Below are 18,448 nucleotides of genomic sequence, written 5' to 3'. Positions count from 1 at the left end.
TATTTATTACGCCTGGTAGTTTGAGGGTGCTGTTCACGATGCGCAGCGGGACAGGGCTCGCGTTATTGGTATAGATGTCGTTGTTTCACTGTCGGTGCGAAACAATAATTAATGAAAGACTGTGTGCATTGTGGTCTTGTATTTACGAATGTGCAATAAAGCAGTAACTGCTTTAAGAATACACATTTCGCTGTCGTTTTTTGATTAATTCTATTGCAAGAGGGATCAAACAGTTTTTGTCTATGTATAAGAAGCAGACTAGTGACCTCATCAGTGTTATGTGTGTCGTCGTAAATTTCTCTTTTTTTTTTGCCGTTAATATAAGTGCTTGTGCACGGTGGGGTGCCTCACTTGCCATCTTTATTACCGGGCGTCGGACACCTTAAAGCCACCTTTGGCAACGCTTCAACGTGAAGTTTCTTTTCCTTCATTTCTTATCGGAAACAAATTTCAATGTGGAAACCTAACTATGATGAGGGCTAGGCTGGTTGGTGTACTACGCTGTCGTTGATGCTTTTGCGCCGCGATGCACAACTGAAAGTGAGAGATAAAAGACAGAACAACCGCTTTCCCTGCTTCATTTGCGATTTTCATTTCTGCATTGTTTAAGTAAAACATTAACGTAGATGCAAACATAGGCGCTATTGTTTCAGGGTAGGGAAGAGTGAATTACTATTTACAAATTATATATTTGTAATTTTATATATTACAGTTGTAATAGCCAGCTATTAGAAACGTGCTGCAGGATCCGCTTGTAGCGTTTGTAGAAGCATTGGGAGAATTTATGCGGTACGAATGCTTTATTATTCTAGGAGAAATGTGGAATAAAAAGGAGCAGCCGGAGTTATGCAGTGATTTGCTTGTCAAAATATGGCGGAAACGAACGCACCTCCGTGATGGATCGCAACTCGAGGTAGCTATTCTTGCTGCATGTAGCTCTAAGAAATGAACTATATTTGGGTCAGGCAATTCAAGTTCCCTCACAACGGTTCTGTTCTTTCAGGAAAGGAAGACATCGAAGATCGATGAGCACAATTCTAACACAGAAGCTCTGGACCTCCTGATGGTTAAAACAGAGAGCCATGTATAGGTAAAATTATTTACGTTAGAGAAGCTCTTTGAAAGAGAAATAAAAATAAATGTGTTAATTCGTCCATACAAATACGTCCCATGAGAACCCGGCGCTTGCTTAAACAATGGGTGAGTGAGTGAGTGAGTGAGTGAGTGAGTGAGTGAGTGAGTGAGTGAGTGAGTGAGTGAGTGAGTGAGTGAGTGAGTGAGTGAGTGAGTGAGTGAGTGAGTGAGTGAGTGAGCGAGTGAGTGAGTGAACTTTAATTCGGCCCAGAGGAGACGCAGGGGAGACCCCGCGCCACCCGGCTAGTCCCACGTAGGGACCGCCAAGCCGAGTTTGACGGCCCGATCGCAGGCCCTCTGGACGGCTAGGGTTTGGTCGTTGAGTTCGGGGCTGCCCAAGAGCGCAGCCCACCTATCCTCGCTGAAGGAGGAGCCGATGGCTTCGCACTCCGACAACACATGGTCCAATGTTGCTGTTAGTCCACAGGCAGGGTATTCTGAACGGGGATATTTATCAGGGTATATAGCATGAAGAACCGCAAGGGGAGCATACGCACGGCCTTGTAAATGTCGAAGGGTCACGGCCCGCGCCCTGCATAAGGCACGGTACGGGAGGGGGAATGCCCGTCTTGAATGCCCGCGATAATCTCACTGAACGTGAGCAAGGGTTCCCCGCGGAGGAGGGGGATTGTGGAGGCGGCACGGTCAGTGAAAAATGGGGAATATTATTTTTAAAGACTGAGTCCGCGACCTTTTTTGTGGGTGAAAACACGGAATGAGCCCCTACATTTCACGGTGAACCCCGGTTTAAGGCCAAAAGACTGCAGTAACACCGCAGCCAGAGGCCTGTTTTCAATGACCGCTGACATAAAAGGCTATTGAAATTCGCGAACACCAATTGCTTCTTTGCGCGAGCTTTCACAAAAGAGCCAATTAGCCATGCAGATTTCACACGCCTGTGCCTTAAGTTGTCATGGAAGGTGTGAGTGGTATATCGCAAGGATATATAACGCGAAGTGGTAAGAAGACGACGAGAGAAGATTAATGTGGAAATGCGGCCGTTCATACATATTACCAGGAAATTACTATTACTATTACTATCGTCAAGAAATCGGTGTTTCAGGCAAGAAAACCGACGCAAAATTGTGCGATGTTTGGATTGGATTGTAAAACTTTATTTGTTTTAGAATAAAGTTTTATTGGAAGGCAATAAAGCCTTCCCACCTAGACGACCGCCAGGAGTCCTTGGACCCTAGCGGCGGTTTCGGCCAGTCGGACGGTCTTCAGTTGAATCTCCGGATCAGAGCTGAGTAATAAGGTCTCCCATATATATAAATACATATGCAAGCGCAGGGGAAATTATATGCAAAATCATTGCAATAGCTAAAGGCGCACGCCAGCACCTCACTTCTCAGCATAGGGACACAGGTGACAACTAGCACGAGCACAATCTTGCATAATTGAATGAAACATAGTGGCATCTCAACTAACCCAAACCTGCACACATTTAGGGTATGCGCGATGCCCTCGTCGCGTAGAGAAATGTTAAATTTTTTTTAGCCTGGTTACATGCCCACAAGATCGAGACATATTATTCATATTTTATCACTCATGCCGACATCGGAAAGTTCATAATCCCACCGCATGCACACCATGTCGTTCAGAGTTTGCGCGGAGCCGAATTATCGAGCAGTGCATTGTTTCTACGTCGATCAAGTCGCAGCGCTCTTGTCTCGCCATCTTGTATTGCTGTGCTGCAGAGTGTACAGCGCCAAAGCGACGTTTAGCCGGATGTTTTCCTTACCTCAAAACGTTGTAATATATTTTTTTGATACCGTGACAGAGAAGAGAAACTCGTCCAGACAGTTTACATGATCCGTCCGTCCTTTCCTTTACGCCTACGATGAACACCGTCGTCATTGTCAAGTCGTCGCCGTTATCGTGTCATCGTCAGACCACGCCATGAATGCTTAGCGTTACGCTCACCACAGGGCGCCAAAAAAAAAAAAAAGGAATGTAAGCCGACCACTAGCACTGCACTCACGCTGGAGACAATGCAGGCCCCGCTAAAACTGGCTGATTTACGGGGTGCTCATTTTTGTGTTTTAGCGGAATTTTTAAAAATGGCCTGTGACCGATAGCGCAATTGTTCTCCTTGAGCTGCAAATTTCGAAGAGGCAGGTATTACTAGCACGAGGAATCAAAAGACATATTCAGCTATTTAAGAAAAAATCATTACCTTCTTAATGAATTACTTGACGGCACATATTGAAATTTACGAATTGTAGCCAGAGCTGGGCAAAGATGCTTTGGAATTGCATCACGATACGATTCAAGATATTCGGGCATCATGTATTAGGGATACAGATGCAAGACACTACCGCAATTATTGTATCCGATACGATGCTTTCAAATTGTATCTTAAGATATTTCGAATACATTCGCCAATTTCTTATTACAGATGTATATAATGTAGCAGCAAACACGTATGCACAAAAATGTTTGCTTGGTAATTTCTTAACTCCGACCAACCTTGCTTGATCGGAGTTTGGAATGAAATGTCTGTTACTATCTCAATATTGTTTTCTTTCTCGCTCCAGCTATAATATTTTCATTCCAAAACAATGCACGAAAGCCACTAGACGATAGGCAACACCGTTCTTGCATTCTTCAGATTTCATAACGATGGACCGTGCGAGCAGGCTTCGATAACGACACCGTAGGGACATCAGAAGTTGAGCCAAAAACGCCGCACACATTAGCATGCGCAGCACAGTACGGTGGCTTCGGGCCAGGGTCACAGCACCAACGCAATTTAAAAAAAGAAATCATGAAGAGGAAAGGTCGGCTGCCCGCAAAGGTTCGCGAGCTTGTTTTTGTCGAGACGGCGCCACCGCCACCACGTGACTCTGCTCCACCAATAGGGACGCGCAGACAACATCACCTGCCTTCGCTGCAGTGCTATGGCGGAAAGATGAAATAATGTCGCTGCCTTTAGTTTCATTCAAATGGCTTAGTTGCAGCAGCCTCAACTTGAGAAGCGGAGTTCAGCCAATGCTTACAATTTTGCACGGTGTTGTTGCGATTGCATTTTCTTGTATCTTAAGATACACGATACATTATTTCATGTATCGGAAATACAAATACTGACAATCGTCTTTCCAGGCGTATCATGATACAAATACAATATAGCGAAAGAGTATCTAAGATAGTATCTAAGATGGATGTATCTTCAATACGGCCCAGCAGCGATAGTAGCCGGTGAGCTTGCCAAGCGTATCCACTTGAAATGCGTTTTTAGGATGACACCAAGGCCCAAAGGGTGGACATCGTTGGAAGACAGAGACATTGACCTATATACAAGAAACGATTGTCGCATACCCAGAGATTCAATCAAGGCCTTGGGCATGATCATTGAGTCAGGGGGTACAAATGGCAAGACTATACGCAAGCTAATTGCTAAAACTGAAAGTGCTGTTCATTTAGCTCGGAGGGTGTCAAATCGGCATCATGGAATCAAGGAGGATAACCTCATTCGACTAATGCATGCCTTCGTTCTGTGCCACTTTACATACGTGGCAGCCATGCATCGATGGAAACGGGTAGCGAGATAAATTGAATGCACAGTTTAGGAAGATTACTAAGCGCGTTCTCGGGTTACGCGTATACACTTGTACAGAGGCCTAATGCAGCTTGGCATTCATAATACTGTCGAAGTGATTGAAGAGGTCCAGGAGCGCGCACACCTAACTCGCCTCACTACAACGAAGGCAGGGAGATCCATCTTGCAGGAACTCGGATATCACCCCGATAGAGTAGTGGAGGAGTTCACTGACGTGCCCCCGTCGATTCGCGAGAACATTACGGTCGCGCCCATATCTAGGAACATGCACCCCGATCATAATCGCGGTAGAACGAGGGCAAGGGCAGCCAACCTCCTTAGGCAAATACACAATGATCAGCGACAGGTCAGCTTTGTGTGTGCCACCAGGGGCGTAGCCATGGGGCTTCAGCCCCCCCCCCCCCCCCCCACCCCGAAATTTTTTCGTGCTATCCATGCACCGCCGACCAAAGCAACCCCCGGCGCCGGAAATAATTCTGGATTTTGTCTAGAATGTCTTTTTCATGCTCTTAAATACATTTCACCGCGAACATTGCGAATTCGGGCTGGATTTCGCGGCAACGCCCATGTGCCAGGAGTCGCATAACGATAGCAGCCCCATACGAGCACAAAGTTTCAAGGGCACTTTGATGACAAACGGGCTCGCCGCGGAATCTACAGAGCGCATGGATATAAATTTCGAAACTTTATGGGCATAAATCGCATAAAATTTTAATGTGAAAGGTGCGTTGACATTTCCACAGTTGTGCTTTAGATCTTCAATTTCGAGACTTTTTGGGTTTAATGTTGTTATAAACATTTGACACCAAAGGTGCATTGACTATTCTAAAGTCTTACATCGGAAGATACAACGAAACAAGTCAAATCAAGGCACTATTAGACAAGTTGACAAAACACGCAGTGAGGTCCGATGAGACGAAGCGTTGTGGTGGTTCATTTGTGCCGTCAAGTCACATGAAAAAATATCAAAAATTTTTTTCACCTACGCAAGAGCATCCACGTCAAGACACTAAAGCCAGCCAAGGTAACTACGTTCTTATTTTTTTACTTTGACTTTTATTCGTGATGTCACATTGAGCATCTTCAATCTTTTTTTTTGTCCTCGCTACCCTACACGCGGGCTGCTAGAGCCAGCCAAAGCTCATACATTTTTCTCCTGTTGCCTCGACCACATTGCGGCGCACTTTGGTGCGCGTTCGGTTTGCTCTGGCCGAGTGGATTTGTGCCTGGCAGAGTTTTGGACCCTTTCTGGCTAGCAGACGAGAAAACGTAACAATGGTCACTCGCCGCCATCACTGTGGGGACTCAACGGATTGCACCGCGTTCGCATGAGCGGAACCTCTCCAGAAAGTATTGTCTCGCCGGTGTAGGATACCGAGCAGTATGCGTATGGTTCTTGGTCTACCATGCGTCTCATGTTTTCTTTTCGATATTTCTTCGGTAGCCAAATTAGGTGCGCAATATAGACATTCGATTGTGGCTAACATATTTTCCTTTGCGTATTTTCTTTTCGGTGCCCCCGCCTCACAAAAGGGAAAAAAATACATTGTTGCGGCGCAGCGAATTGTCGCATGGTGAAAGTTCGATTTTGTTACTTCTTCCTTTGCGGGAAGTAATGGGTCATGGGACGCTTCAGTTGCAGGATACTCTTATTATATTATTGCGATAGCAGTTATATGGATACTCCAGGCGCTTTCCTGCCGTCATCGTCGCCCTCATGTTTCGTATAAAGACCAAGAGCGATAACAATGTTACCGAGCGCCGCATGCTGTATGTGCGAGTGAAAGCGCAAGGGGATGGGGGGGGGGGGGGGGGGGCTGGAATGGGTGAGCCGACGATGGTGACTGTCTTGTGTGCGCAAAGGAGAAAAGCGGAGAGCAAGCTAGCCCTCTTCCGTTGCGCGCGATACATCGGCGGGAGTGGATGGAATGGGGGCGGTATCTAGGATTGTGTGAATCTGTGATTGCGCAACATGTTTATGTGCCTTGTTTGACGCATTATATACCGTGAATTTTTCTTAGATACCTAGATTTATTGGAGACTTATACGCATATTTAAATATCTTGTGGCGAGGTTTCGTGTATACGTGCAGTGAACTTTTTTCCAGTGACACTTTTTTGCCCTTTATCAAGCTCTATCTTGCATTTGTGTATCCCATTGTCTCTACGCATTTCCAAAGTACCAGGGCGAGTCAAATAAAAGTGAGCCTACCCACCCCGCGCAATAATTGTTCGGTTCATTATCTGCGAGGCATGTGCGTAGAAGAGAGGGATATCTCATTTACAAAAGTGACACGCAGGTGTGAGGATAAAGGTTCTGTAATGCTCTCATACATTCGGTTGAACATGATTCCGTGACATATTGGAAACTCCGAAAGTTGAACAGCGTGGTGCCGTGAAGGTTTTGACTGCGGAAGTCCAAAAACAAGAAAGGGGCTGACAGATGGAATAGCACACTGTGGTATAAAGTTTGTAAACAGGGATAAGGTGCCTCAGAAAGGCTGGCCAACGTTTCGATAGGAGGACGTATCTTCGTCAAAGGCGGCCTCGTCATCCTCGGCGTGTTAGTTTTAAAGGGTTAGTGCAGTGACGTCACGTGCGGGTGTTGTCGCTGGCGGCTGGTTTTAAAGAGAGAGATTACCAGAGGAAACAAGCGCTGTCGTCCGACGTCTGTGAGCTTCATTCCCAAGACGAGGGGACAAGAGCGTGACAGTGGGCACGCGGGGAGAAAAGAAAAGAAATAAAAAGGAAAGGGGGGGGGGGGGAAGCCAGGGCGGCACCAAGACAGACAAAAAAGAAGGGGGGGGGGGGTGAGAGTGAAAGAAAAAGAAAGAAAAAAATGAAATTTTTACGAAATACGGGGGCTTGGGAGCGTGTTTGGGATGCGAAAGGTTAGGAGGCATTCCGGGGGAGTCATTGGCGGCATGTTTTTGAGGCATTAGAACGGCCGTTCAAGCGGTCAGTGCGCGAGTAACACAAAAGACAAAAAAAAAAAAGACACACACACACACACACACAAAAAAAAAAAAAACATGGGTTGAAATTGACTTGAGTAGCATAGCAGTAATAGGTCGAGTAATTTTGAAATAGTTAAGATGGCGACGAGGAGTCTGCGGTACAATGTATGGGGTGACTGAAAGGCAGCGGCATGGTCTTTCAAGGGGCACTGCGCCAGTCGCTCAACGTAGGTGTCGTTACGGCGGCATCCAGAAATGGCGATACTCTGGGTTGAGGCACCGAAAAAGGCATATTGACTTCGGAATGTGTTGATGAGGAGGTATAAAAAAAAATAGGTTTAAAAAAAAGGGGGGGGGGGAAGGGAAGGGAGAGGGGGAGGGGGGACCGAAACCGGAATAACAAACAGGAGGGTGACGCGCGTGGAAGCGGGCGGTGGCAAGTGTACATAGAAGAAGGGGTTCGTACAGTTGGTATAGACGTAAAAACCTGAAAGAGTACATTAAATTAGGTAGTGGGCAGGAAAAATTTTTTTCGAAATGGAAGAGTAGGTGAGGTTAAGAATTAAAGTTAGCTGGTGGCCTAATGTGTTTTGTGTCTTGGTTGATGATATGAGAGTTTCAGATTTAAGTTACCGCTTTTAAAGATTCTAAGTTGCCGCGTGCCAAATTAATTCCTGTCGGGTGTAGGCAATTAAACTTGTGTATGAGGTATGATTCCGTATACTTCCTTTCGCGAGGGGAACGGAAATTTGTTTGTAGTATATAGAGCCTTGCTTTGTCAAATATATGACCATGTTCATTAAAGTGGCTGGCTACTGCTTTGGGTAAATTGTGTTTTGTGTCCGCGCGGTGACCATTGAGTCTTGTATTGATTTGTTGTCCAGTCTTACCTATGTATTGTTTGCTACAAGCGGCGCATTCTAGACAGTAGACTACGTAGCTTGATGTGCAGGTGAAAGCCGAAGTTACCTTGTGTGTGTAATTCGACGCTGTACTTTTTACTGTACTTTTTTTTTACATTCCTGTTTGTTATTCTGGTTTCGGTCCCCCCCTCCCCTCTCCCTTCCCTTCCCCCCCCCCCTTTTTTAAACCTATTTCTTTATACCTCCTCATCAACACATTCCGAAGTCAATATGCCTTTTTCGGTGCCTCAACCCAGAGTATCGCCATTTCTGGATGCCGCCGTAACGACAGCTACGTTGAGCGACTGGGGCAGTGCCCCTTGAAGACCATGCCGCTGCCTTTCAGTCACCCCATACATTGCACCGCAGACTCCTCGTCGCCATCTTAACAATTTCAAAATTACTCGACGTATTACTGCTATGTTACTCAAGTCACTTTCAACCCATGTTTCTTTTTGTGTGTGTGTGTGTGTCTTTTTTTTTGTCTTTTGTGTTACTCGCGCACTGACCGCTTGAACGGCCGTTCCAATGCCTCAAAAACATGCCGCCAATTACTCCCCCGGAATACCTCCTAACCTTTCGCATCCCCAACACGCTCCCAAGCCCCCGTATTTCTTAAAAATTTCATTTTTTTCTTTCTTTTTCTTTCACTCTCACCCCCCCCTTCTTTTTTGTCTGTCTTGGTGCCGCCCTGGCTTCCCCCCCTTTCTTTTTTTTCCTTTTTTTCTGCTTCTATTTCTTTTCTTTTCTCCCCGCGTGCCCACTGTCACGCTCTTGTCCCCTCGTCTTGAGATTGAAGCTCACAGACGTCGGACGACAGCGCTTGTTTCCTCTTGTAATCTCTCTCTTTAAAACCAGCCGCCAGCGACAACACCCGCACGTGACGTCACTGCACTAACCCTTTAAAACTAACACGCCGAGGATGACGAGGCCGCCTTTGACGAAGATGGGTCCTCCTATCGAAACGTTGGCCAGCCTGTCTGAGGCACTTTATCCCTGTTTACAAACTTTATACCATAGTCTGCTACTAGTTACGTGAGAACACGGGCTGGTCAATAAAATAGCGAAAGATATTCAACTCATGCCTTTCAAACCTGTAAGCGTAAGTTCTCGCAGTACATGTGTTGCAACAACTTACGCAATCAACCCTTGAATCAGGACCTCGCGGCCGCGAGGTTCTCACTCGAGCGCTGATTGCCGCTTTCCGCCATAAATGGCGTGCGCGCTCGGTGGACGGATTCTCGGGCGGCGCTGCGAGTGCCTTCGTTACGAGTGAGACCGGAGTGAGCCGGGGCTCAGATCAACTGTACTATGCGTTGCCGTTCGGAAAGGGTGTGTTTGAGAATGATAAATCAAACCTTTCAAAAAATTGCGCACTGCTGTCTTCGAATCACTGGTTATTACACTGGCTTGTGTGTAGGCGTATACGAGCGCTATGGCGGCCTCTTCGCTCTCCTCTGGTACAGTGGTGCGGACCGTAGCGGCGGTGACGTCATCGCGCGAAGGCTGGATGACGGCCGTAATGCCCATAGCTGCCTGCCGAGGGTACTCAGCCGCATCTCGATAGGCCACATGCGGAAGGGTAGAATATCTCTGCTGTCGTTGGAGAGCGCAGGCCTGTCACCTACCCGTGTTGTATTGAGCATGCATGTTGCGAGGTAAACGGCAACATATATAGTGGATGTATAATCGGAGGGGGGGGGGGGGGGGCTAACTAGGTAACGTATAGGACATCGAGGTTACCAAGGACAGAGTGACCCGAAGGCGACTATGCAAGACGCTCGTATAGTGATATGCGTGGAACTTCTATCATTTCGTCGACGGAGTTATGTAGGTCGAGCGCTGTGAGGCGGGCGTTGGGTGTGGATGCGCGGAGAGCCTCGAAAAGAAAAGCCTCGTAGTTGAAGAAAAATTCGTCCTGATCACGGCCGAATTTCTCTTCAACAACGAGGGCTTTCTTTCAAGGAACCCGTATGGGTTTTCTTTGTATCAATTGCTACGATTGGATGGCTGTCTCACTTTCACTTTCTTAATTACTTCTGTCCACCTTGCGAGCTTCCGCCGAACTATTACGTCAAAAGCATGTAGTAAGCTGACGGATGGAGTAGTCATGAAGGTTTCGGAAAGTCTTGTTAGTAATGTTGTCCAGGCCCGGAGCCGAGTCCACGCAAAGAAAAAGGAAGGCCATTTTGACCTCATCCTGTTGGATGAGGGCGTCTAGATGTTTCGCCTACCGTGGTAGGGAGGGTCCTGGCTGCACTGTTGTGGGTCGAGATAGCGTGTTTGGAGATGCTCTAGTAGTTCCTAACTGATGCCGGCCTATGTGTGCAGGAGCCGTGCCAAATCCTGTCGTTGGGCTGTCCTGCTAGTTTGCGGGCTTAGCAGGCTGTACAGTATATTCCAGGTTCTTGAAATGTTGGGCTGGCATTCCATGCGCTTGCAGATTACATGCCGGTTTTCTTGTCTGAGGTAGGTCGCAAGACCATCGACAGTGCTGCGGAGTTGCGCGATCCGTTTCTACAAGCTTTAGTTAAGCTTATTCCGAGCATATATTTACTGAAATTTGCGCAAGGCTTCCGATAAGTGTAGTTCCCTGGAGTCGGCACCAAATGCAGGCGTCTGCTCTACGACAGTTTTCGTACAGCAGGATTGGTCGTCAAGGAGGGTAGCTGTTCTAGTAGATAGGGAAGGAGGTGGTTCGATGTCGCAGTGGCAAGAGCGCACGTCCCGGAACAGGGCCCAGTCCGTAAGGGTTTTTGGTGTCTCTGACGCGGGCTTACTCTGACCGGCCTCCACTGTGATGTGTAGAACGTAGTGATCGCTATTTAAGGTTTCTGGGGTGTTAAGCCGTTAAGCTGAAGGAATATTATTAGTGGGAGCAAGGTGGGGGGTTGCGTCACTAGTAATGACATTGCCCACTCTGGTGGGGCCTGACAGATCGATAAGCCGGGACCGCCAGAGAGTTTGTGCATCCATCCAGAGCAGCCTGCCCTTACGGCGATCGATGGCATAGCCCCCTACTGTGGCTGGGACATTTAAGTCTTCCACGACGAGCGGGGGGTGTCCACTGCTACAAGCTAAGACCATGGCGAAGAGTCAATGTAGCGGATGTTGTAGTTTTGGATTCTTGTAGACATTAAGTATGTACAGACGGGCCTAAGGGCCCAGTCCTTGGCGAGGGGTATGAGTTCGATGAGGAGGTACGGGGCTGACGTTCTATCTAGGTCATCTACAATGACCGCGACGTAGCGTCACACCAAAGTAGTGATACGGTCGTATGCCGGATTTCGGTAGGCGGTGAAATCAGTCAGTTTAGCGGTCCTGCCCTTTACATGGAGGGCAATAGCATAGGGTGCTGGTTGTGGGGTAAGGGCATCCAGCTATTTCTGGTATTTCAGATATTTCTGGTAGTAAGGGCATCCAGGTATTTCTGCAGGAGCCCCAGATTTTGGCGGTAGTCCCTGCAGTTGCACTGCCAGACGATATAGGGAGGGGGCTTATCGCTACCTCTGTTAGCCTTCCCGATGGTGGACGGGAGGTCGAAGCACTAGGGAAGACTCTTCAGAATTCAGAAGAACAGCTTCATATTTAAGTTATTAAAGTGCAACAAGGCCACCGGCAGCAACATATACGCGGTATAGAAATCTGAATTAAAGTGCAATAGTCTGCATAGGCGGGTCAGTTGGCAATATCGCTTAAGAAAGACACTGGACGTACAAAAAGAAGCCCCGCCACAAGAACTTGCGGTGTTTTCGTCTTCTACATCCAGTGTCTTGAAATTCTCACTAAATTTTCTATTAATGAATGAAAGTGAAAGTGAAAATCGAGTTGTCGATGTAGTCGAGTCGACGATTAATTCGCCCTCTTGCCGTAATCTGCTAGCCTCCTGGTTAGCTCAGATGGTAGAGCGACCGCTCCGCAAAGGCGTTGGTCATGGGTTTGAATCCCGGGCCAGGACGAATTTTTCGTCAATTGCGAAGCTTTCTTGCTGAAACACTCGATTGAGTTTCCTTTGTAGCTTCCTGCTATATTCGGGCGGATGACAATTTTCCCCTTTCATGACATTTCCTTCACCTTGCGGATTTACGCAGAACTGATTTGCCATTGAATGAAAGTGTTACATTTTGTAGAAAGTTGTTTTTATACGGGCGTGGTTACTCAGGTTGGCGCTGTAAACTATGAACAGTACACGTAGTATTCAAGGGGCAGATTCTACTTACCAGCACCCCCCAGCCGCCCGAAAAGAAAGTCGCGACATAAGCTTAAGACTGGGCTCACCTGGCAGATAATCAGTGTAAATCAGAGCTGGAAAATTCGAGGGACATAATCTCAGTTCATAGATTAGTTGGAAGGAAACACTCTGAAGCCACACAATGAGGCTCAAAATATTTATTGCGCCGAGCTCAATAGGCGCAGGATATCAATGTTTATTATTCTTGTATCTGTTACAAGTTTGTAGTACTAATAAATTTGACAATGTACAGAGCGAATAGCTCTCAGTGACCATAAATTCAAAGTACAGAAGGTCACGGAGATGTGGAACTACGTATGTTTGGATAAAATACATATATTTTGTGCAGCGGTGCTTTGCTCAAATGTGGTAAAATATCTGCGTTATGCTGCCGGACTAGAGCTGACATAGAAGATTTTGCTAAGAATTTTGACTTCTGTACGGTTCTGTACTCACGCAAACGTTCTGATATTCCAATTGCCCGTAATAATGGATATTAGCCAATTCTGACGTCACATGTATCATTAGATAAGGCTGCCGGTGAAGGAAGTACCAGCCCTTATGGACTAAAACGTGTTGGAAATTGGCTCTTGTGGCCGTGTATTCGCGAAGCTTTTCGCTCATAAAGGCTTTTTTCCACTGGTTACCAGCTCTCGCTAATAATAAGGTGAGCATGAAGATTGATCGGAATTCGTTCTTACGAACGGTTCTAACGTAAACACACTCTGTATATATGGGCTTTGGGGCTGAATGCAAATTTTTAGTTCATAAGTATTCTTTGGTGTTGGCCGGATACCTTTGCTAGTAATATTTCCAGCATCAGTATTGGCTGGGATTTTTCTCTTACAAAGTGTTCTAACGTGTGAGCGTTTTGTGGTTAGGGTCATTTCTCTAAGAAATCCGAAGATAACTGATCGCAACTTTGCATCTCATTGTCCTTTGGGCGACACATTTGCGGCATGCAGTGTAATTAAATATATGACATGTGCGCACTACTGTGACAACTGGAGTAGATATCAATGTCGCGAACAGTATTAGGGTTAGCAGAGAAGCAACACGTTTCGTTCCTTTTCACCAAAGCAATACTAGAGAAAGCCCAAAAAATTTCGAGCTACATTGCAACTCTCGCAAGCTGCCGTCGCTCTGCTGTCTCTTGCGGCACAGTATCAATCGCAGCTATTATAGGACATCCACCTGTTCTTTCTAGGATTCCCCCTCTGCGCAGAACGATACGCCGACCTATGCGACCTGTCCTATGAGAAATTCTAACTGGAACACGTCCGCATGAAGCCCTCTTCGGAGTCACCCACAGGCTCAAATTTATTGTTTTTCTCGTGCCAAGGAGTCGTTTGTGAACACATTCTAGAAGCAGGGCAAGGAAGCTGACGGCGCAAAACGCGCCGTAAACATACAGCAAATGTGTAGCACCAAAGCCTACTTCGTCTTTCTCGATAATTCCAGAGCAATTCCAATTGAGTGACCTGCTCATTCTGATATCCCAACCGGTTTCAAAGATTCGGTGAGTCAGCAAAATGAGCTCAGCCCGTAGCGAATAACCCCTCCTAATCGGGAAGCCGCCAATAAGGCTACGAATGGGCTTTTCACCCCCTACAATTGTTTCTTTGAATCTGGAAAAGCTGCAAAAATCAATACCTTCGGAAAAGAGCACGTGCGTTCCCCTTCTGGTCCTCTCGAGACAGGACTCAAAGCTTCCAGTAAAGTCCTGCCGGGTGCGGCCCCATCGTCTGGCGGATAATGCCATCACATCGACAACATCGCTACTGTTACCAGTGGCCATGGTGAGCAGGACGTGGAAGAAGGAGTTTTTTTCTGCGCAAGGAAGCAAGCGTCCCTGTCGTAGCTTGGGCAACATTTCTTCGAAGGTGTCGTCGGCCTCCCACGTAGGCTTTGCCGTAAGACTAGCGGTGAGAAGACTCCTAGTGTAAGTTGCCAGGGAGAAGCACGCCAGCATCCAGAAAGCCATGATCACTCGGCCACTGGAGCTGCGCGCGTGGTCACCGTGTAGAGGAGAGGTGAAGCAGAGGATGGTGGCGATTAGGGCGAGGACTACGCCACCCAAGTCACTCGTGAGACGTTTACCTTGACGCATGTTGAGTAAGGCGAATGAGGCCAGAGAAAGGAGAGTGGACAGGACTAGCAAGAATGTCCAGGGGAGAATGCCGAGAAAGAAATCCGCGTGGTGCCTCCACTTTTTCTGTACGTGATAGACAGCCTGTCCGAACCTGTTGACGGTGAAGTCGAAGTGCTGATAGCGGTCTTGAGTAAGCCCTACTGTGATGACCACTATGTCTGCTTTATTCCTCCGGAGGGCTTCCGCGAATGCTCCTCTTTTGACAGGAGTAATGTCAGCAGAGACATTCAGTGCACGAAGAGCATGGACGAATGCTTTTCCTTCAAGCGAAGCACAAGAATTCACGGTACCTGACTTATCGTACACTACGCAGCCCATTTGCACCTTCTTGCCTGAAAGCAGAGTCCACGACCTTGCACTATCAGGAAAGTTTTCGGTTGAAAACGGAGCATGGTCAGCCGTAGTCGGTTTCTGTGCGTGGTTGCTGATTTTCATTGTTGAATTCTTCGGAATGACTTCTTCCAAGTGTAGCCATTTGACGTGAGGACAGATCTCTTTGTACAGTCCCGCAGTTTGTTGTAAGATACTGGTCCAGGCAGTCTTTGGTACCACTACCAGGATATGCTTGTGATGAAAACATGCCTCTGCCAGACCCTCGGTATACTGTTCCCAATTCATGCACCAAGAGAGCACTTTATGTGGTCTGGTGCAATCCGAAAACAACACCCTTTGGAAATAAGCTCTTGCTTCACAAAGCAAATGGACGTCAACATCTTTGTGATTGACTGATTCTTGTGCTTGCTTGATGTTAAGTACTACTTGTCCTTCACCAAAACACAAGGAATAATACAACACAACCAAAACAAGTTCCTGTGGCGTCATGGCTGACCTTGTCAAGAGATTGCCTTACAGTTATACTTTGCTGTTGTCTTGTTCTATCTAGAGCGGCATTCAATATAATTGAACTCACTTTAGTTTGGTCACGGGCTCAGGGACAGTGACGTCTCTGGTGCGCTCAGAATTTGTTCTGGAGGCCGGCTTGATCCCCGTTTGTAGATCACGTGAGGAAGCGTTGTTGTGACTTAGCAACTAATATAATGTGCTTCCGAAGGAAATCTGAATGTCTAAGCGTACTCCTGCTGGACGATGCAAGATATGTCATTACTCCACTTGCGTTATACGGGGCAGTTCATGTCAATATTCCCGTTGTAGTCTGTGAAGGCCTTGTGCGAAATATACCCTTTGGGCCTTTGTGATTCCAAGCACATTTGTCGTTTTCACTCCTTACACCTATTCATACTTTACCAATTTACAAAGAGCTCATATTCTATTGTCGTGCTGAATATAAATCACGACGATAAAGGGCGTGTTAGAAAATTACATGATATATTCAAGCGACAAGTAAAGATGACATTCAATATTTATTGCTAAGACAAGTTCGCCGCTGCGCACAAAGAATTCACACGGAAGGTTTAAAAACGACCCCTTCCTTATTTGTTTGTGCGTGTGGGGTATATTCTCTTGGGATAAGAAGTTCGCCTAGCACAGTAATATGACTGATGGTCCCACCTTTACACCAGAATGTGAAAACTTGATTCATATGTATTATTGGCAGCAATACCGTATCTTGAAACAAGATATATAAACATAGCTTTGTTGTAAGAGGTAAGTGAATATATTCGTTGAGATCACACTCTACAAACTAAGAATACATTAGAAAAACAAGCAAGAACGGTCCTTTGGAAAGGAAAGTTCTTTGAGTTGCTGTACACAGCGTCAGTTCCCTTACCTCGGCTTTCTATGCCCCTGAGAATAAGTGAAGTTGATTTGTGCCTGAGAGTTTTCACACGGTGAGTCGCCTAACAGACGCAAAAAAACGTTGATTTAGCCATACAGCACGAACGGAACAGCTAGAATAGTTTGGGACTGCATTCAACGAGCGAAATGACAGCCTTCGCTCAATTTTCCCAAAGCAGTTGTTAAAATAGAATCGACGAGAAGCACACACGCGGCGTCACAAGGCCTGGTAGGCTGCCGCTATTTCAGTGGAGCTCGTACTTTTGAATAAATTTCGTATGTTAAGGTTATAGTACAAATCCTAACTTCAATAATTATATGTTTAGAGCTTCCAGTAACATAGGTATTTTTTTTTTGAACAAGAGAACGAACGCTGTTGAATTTACAATAGAAAGATTAAAGCAACAAGGTGAGAAACACGTTAAAAAACACTGCTAGACTCTCACAAGGATTTTCGAAAGTCTGGGGAACGCTAGGTGGGAGTTATTCCGAGACAGCTGAAGGTGAGAATCGATAAATTTGCTCCTAATGCAATAGTCTTGTTGACATCTGTAAAGACGTTGGTCGTCTTGATTTTAGTTGGGTGTGACACTGACACAGCCTTTAGGTCCGTGTTTTATAGCGAGTCAACAGTAACAAGGCTCCAAACCTCTGAAACAAATGTCTCATATATAGGAGTATTAGGTCCCTTCATTTCCCATCAATAATTCTTCATTGAGCTGTTTACGTGTTCCGCGTTTCTAACAGTTGTAGAGAGCAACTCGCCGTATTATGAATACTGCCACTATATAAAAAAATGGCATACTCAGCTTAGTTGATGCGTACGTAACGTTAAGCGTTCATAATATGATGAGAACAGTTGTATGAATAATCTGACGTTTCGGCAGTGAACGGTTACGTAGAGATTAGAGGGTGCATTGTTTACATTTATTGTAAGGAAGACGGAATATTTTAATCGCGAGGTATGAGATTGAACAAAAGCTAAAACCATGTAGCCCTTAGGGGCACAATACCCAATGGCCCCAGTGAACACATCTCGTTGCAAATCCTGAGGAACCCCGAGGAACCTAATTTGACACTAAAGTATGGCGGGGATCAGCCCACGAAAACTGCGAGATAGGGCCGCCCACCAAAAAGTAGTTGGACTCAAAGAAGAACGCTTCGTATTAGGAAACCCTGGCTCACTGGGACTATTGTTGTACGCAGATAGAGACAGAGGAAAGCTATTCTCGCGACGAAATTGACAGAAATGACTTTACGATGACGCGACAAAGGCGCTATGAAGGCAATGAGATGAAAACGGAATGCCGAAGACGGTGTCACGACCAGAGCATGACGATATTGGAAACGCGACACTGCGGTCACTGCTACAGAATGACTACGACGCAAATCTGAGGATGGCAGGACGAAATGACGACGACGATATGACGAAGACTATTCGAGGGCGGCGGCGGGATTACGGTGAGATGACAACGGAGGAATAGAGACAAGACGAGAGACAGAAGAAAGAGGAAAGGCAGGGAAGGTAACGAGACGGGAACAACCGGTTTGCTGCCTACGTTGGGGAGAGAAGAGAGAAGGAGGTAGAGTGATAGGAAATTAGAAAGAGCGAAAGAAAGAAAGCGCGCAAAGATACACAATCACAGCCGGTCACTCTCGCCGCTTACTACTACAGAATAGTAGCACTGTAAACGTCAGTTCAGGCTATATCGTGCGAAGCCAACAAAGACACCAAGGGCAACATAGAGGAAATTGCTCGTAATTTATAATTGAA

At 46.4% G+C, this 18,448-nt stretch overlaps 1 protein-coding gene across 1 annotated transcript in view; it reads left to right on the top strand.

Annotated features, from left to right (window-relative positions):
- The window catches only part of LOC129386793 (putative sodium-dependent multivitamin transporter), a 54,580-nt gene extending 53,430 nt beyond the window's left edge, over window positions 1-1,150 (top strand). Inside the window, exons 10-11 of the mRNA XM_055075001.2 lie at window positions 813-913; window positions 1,004-1,150. Of these exons, the coding sequence (XP_054930976.2) occupies window positions 813-913; window positions 1,004-1,090 (188 nt within the window). The 3' untranslated portion in view covers window positions 1,091-1,150. The remainder of the gene's footprint in view (window positions 1-812; window positions 914-1,003) is intronic.
- The last annotated feature ends 17,298 nt before the right edge of the window (window positions 1,151-18,448 follow it).

This window comes from Dermacentor andersoni, chromosome 8 (genome assembly GCF_023375885.2).
Source record: "Dermacentor andersoni chromosome 8, qqDerAnde1_hic_scaffold, whole genome shotgun sequence".
Classification (NCBI taxonomy): Eukaryota; Metazoa; Arthropoda; class Arachnida; order Ixodida; family Ixodidae; genus Dermacentor; species Dermacentor andersoni.
The sequence above is the reverse complement of the archived record's forward strand: the minus strand, read 5'-3'. Positions and strand labels throughout refer to the sequence as shown.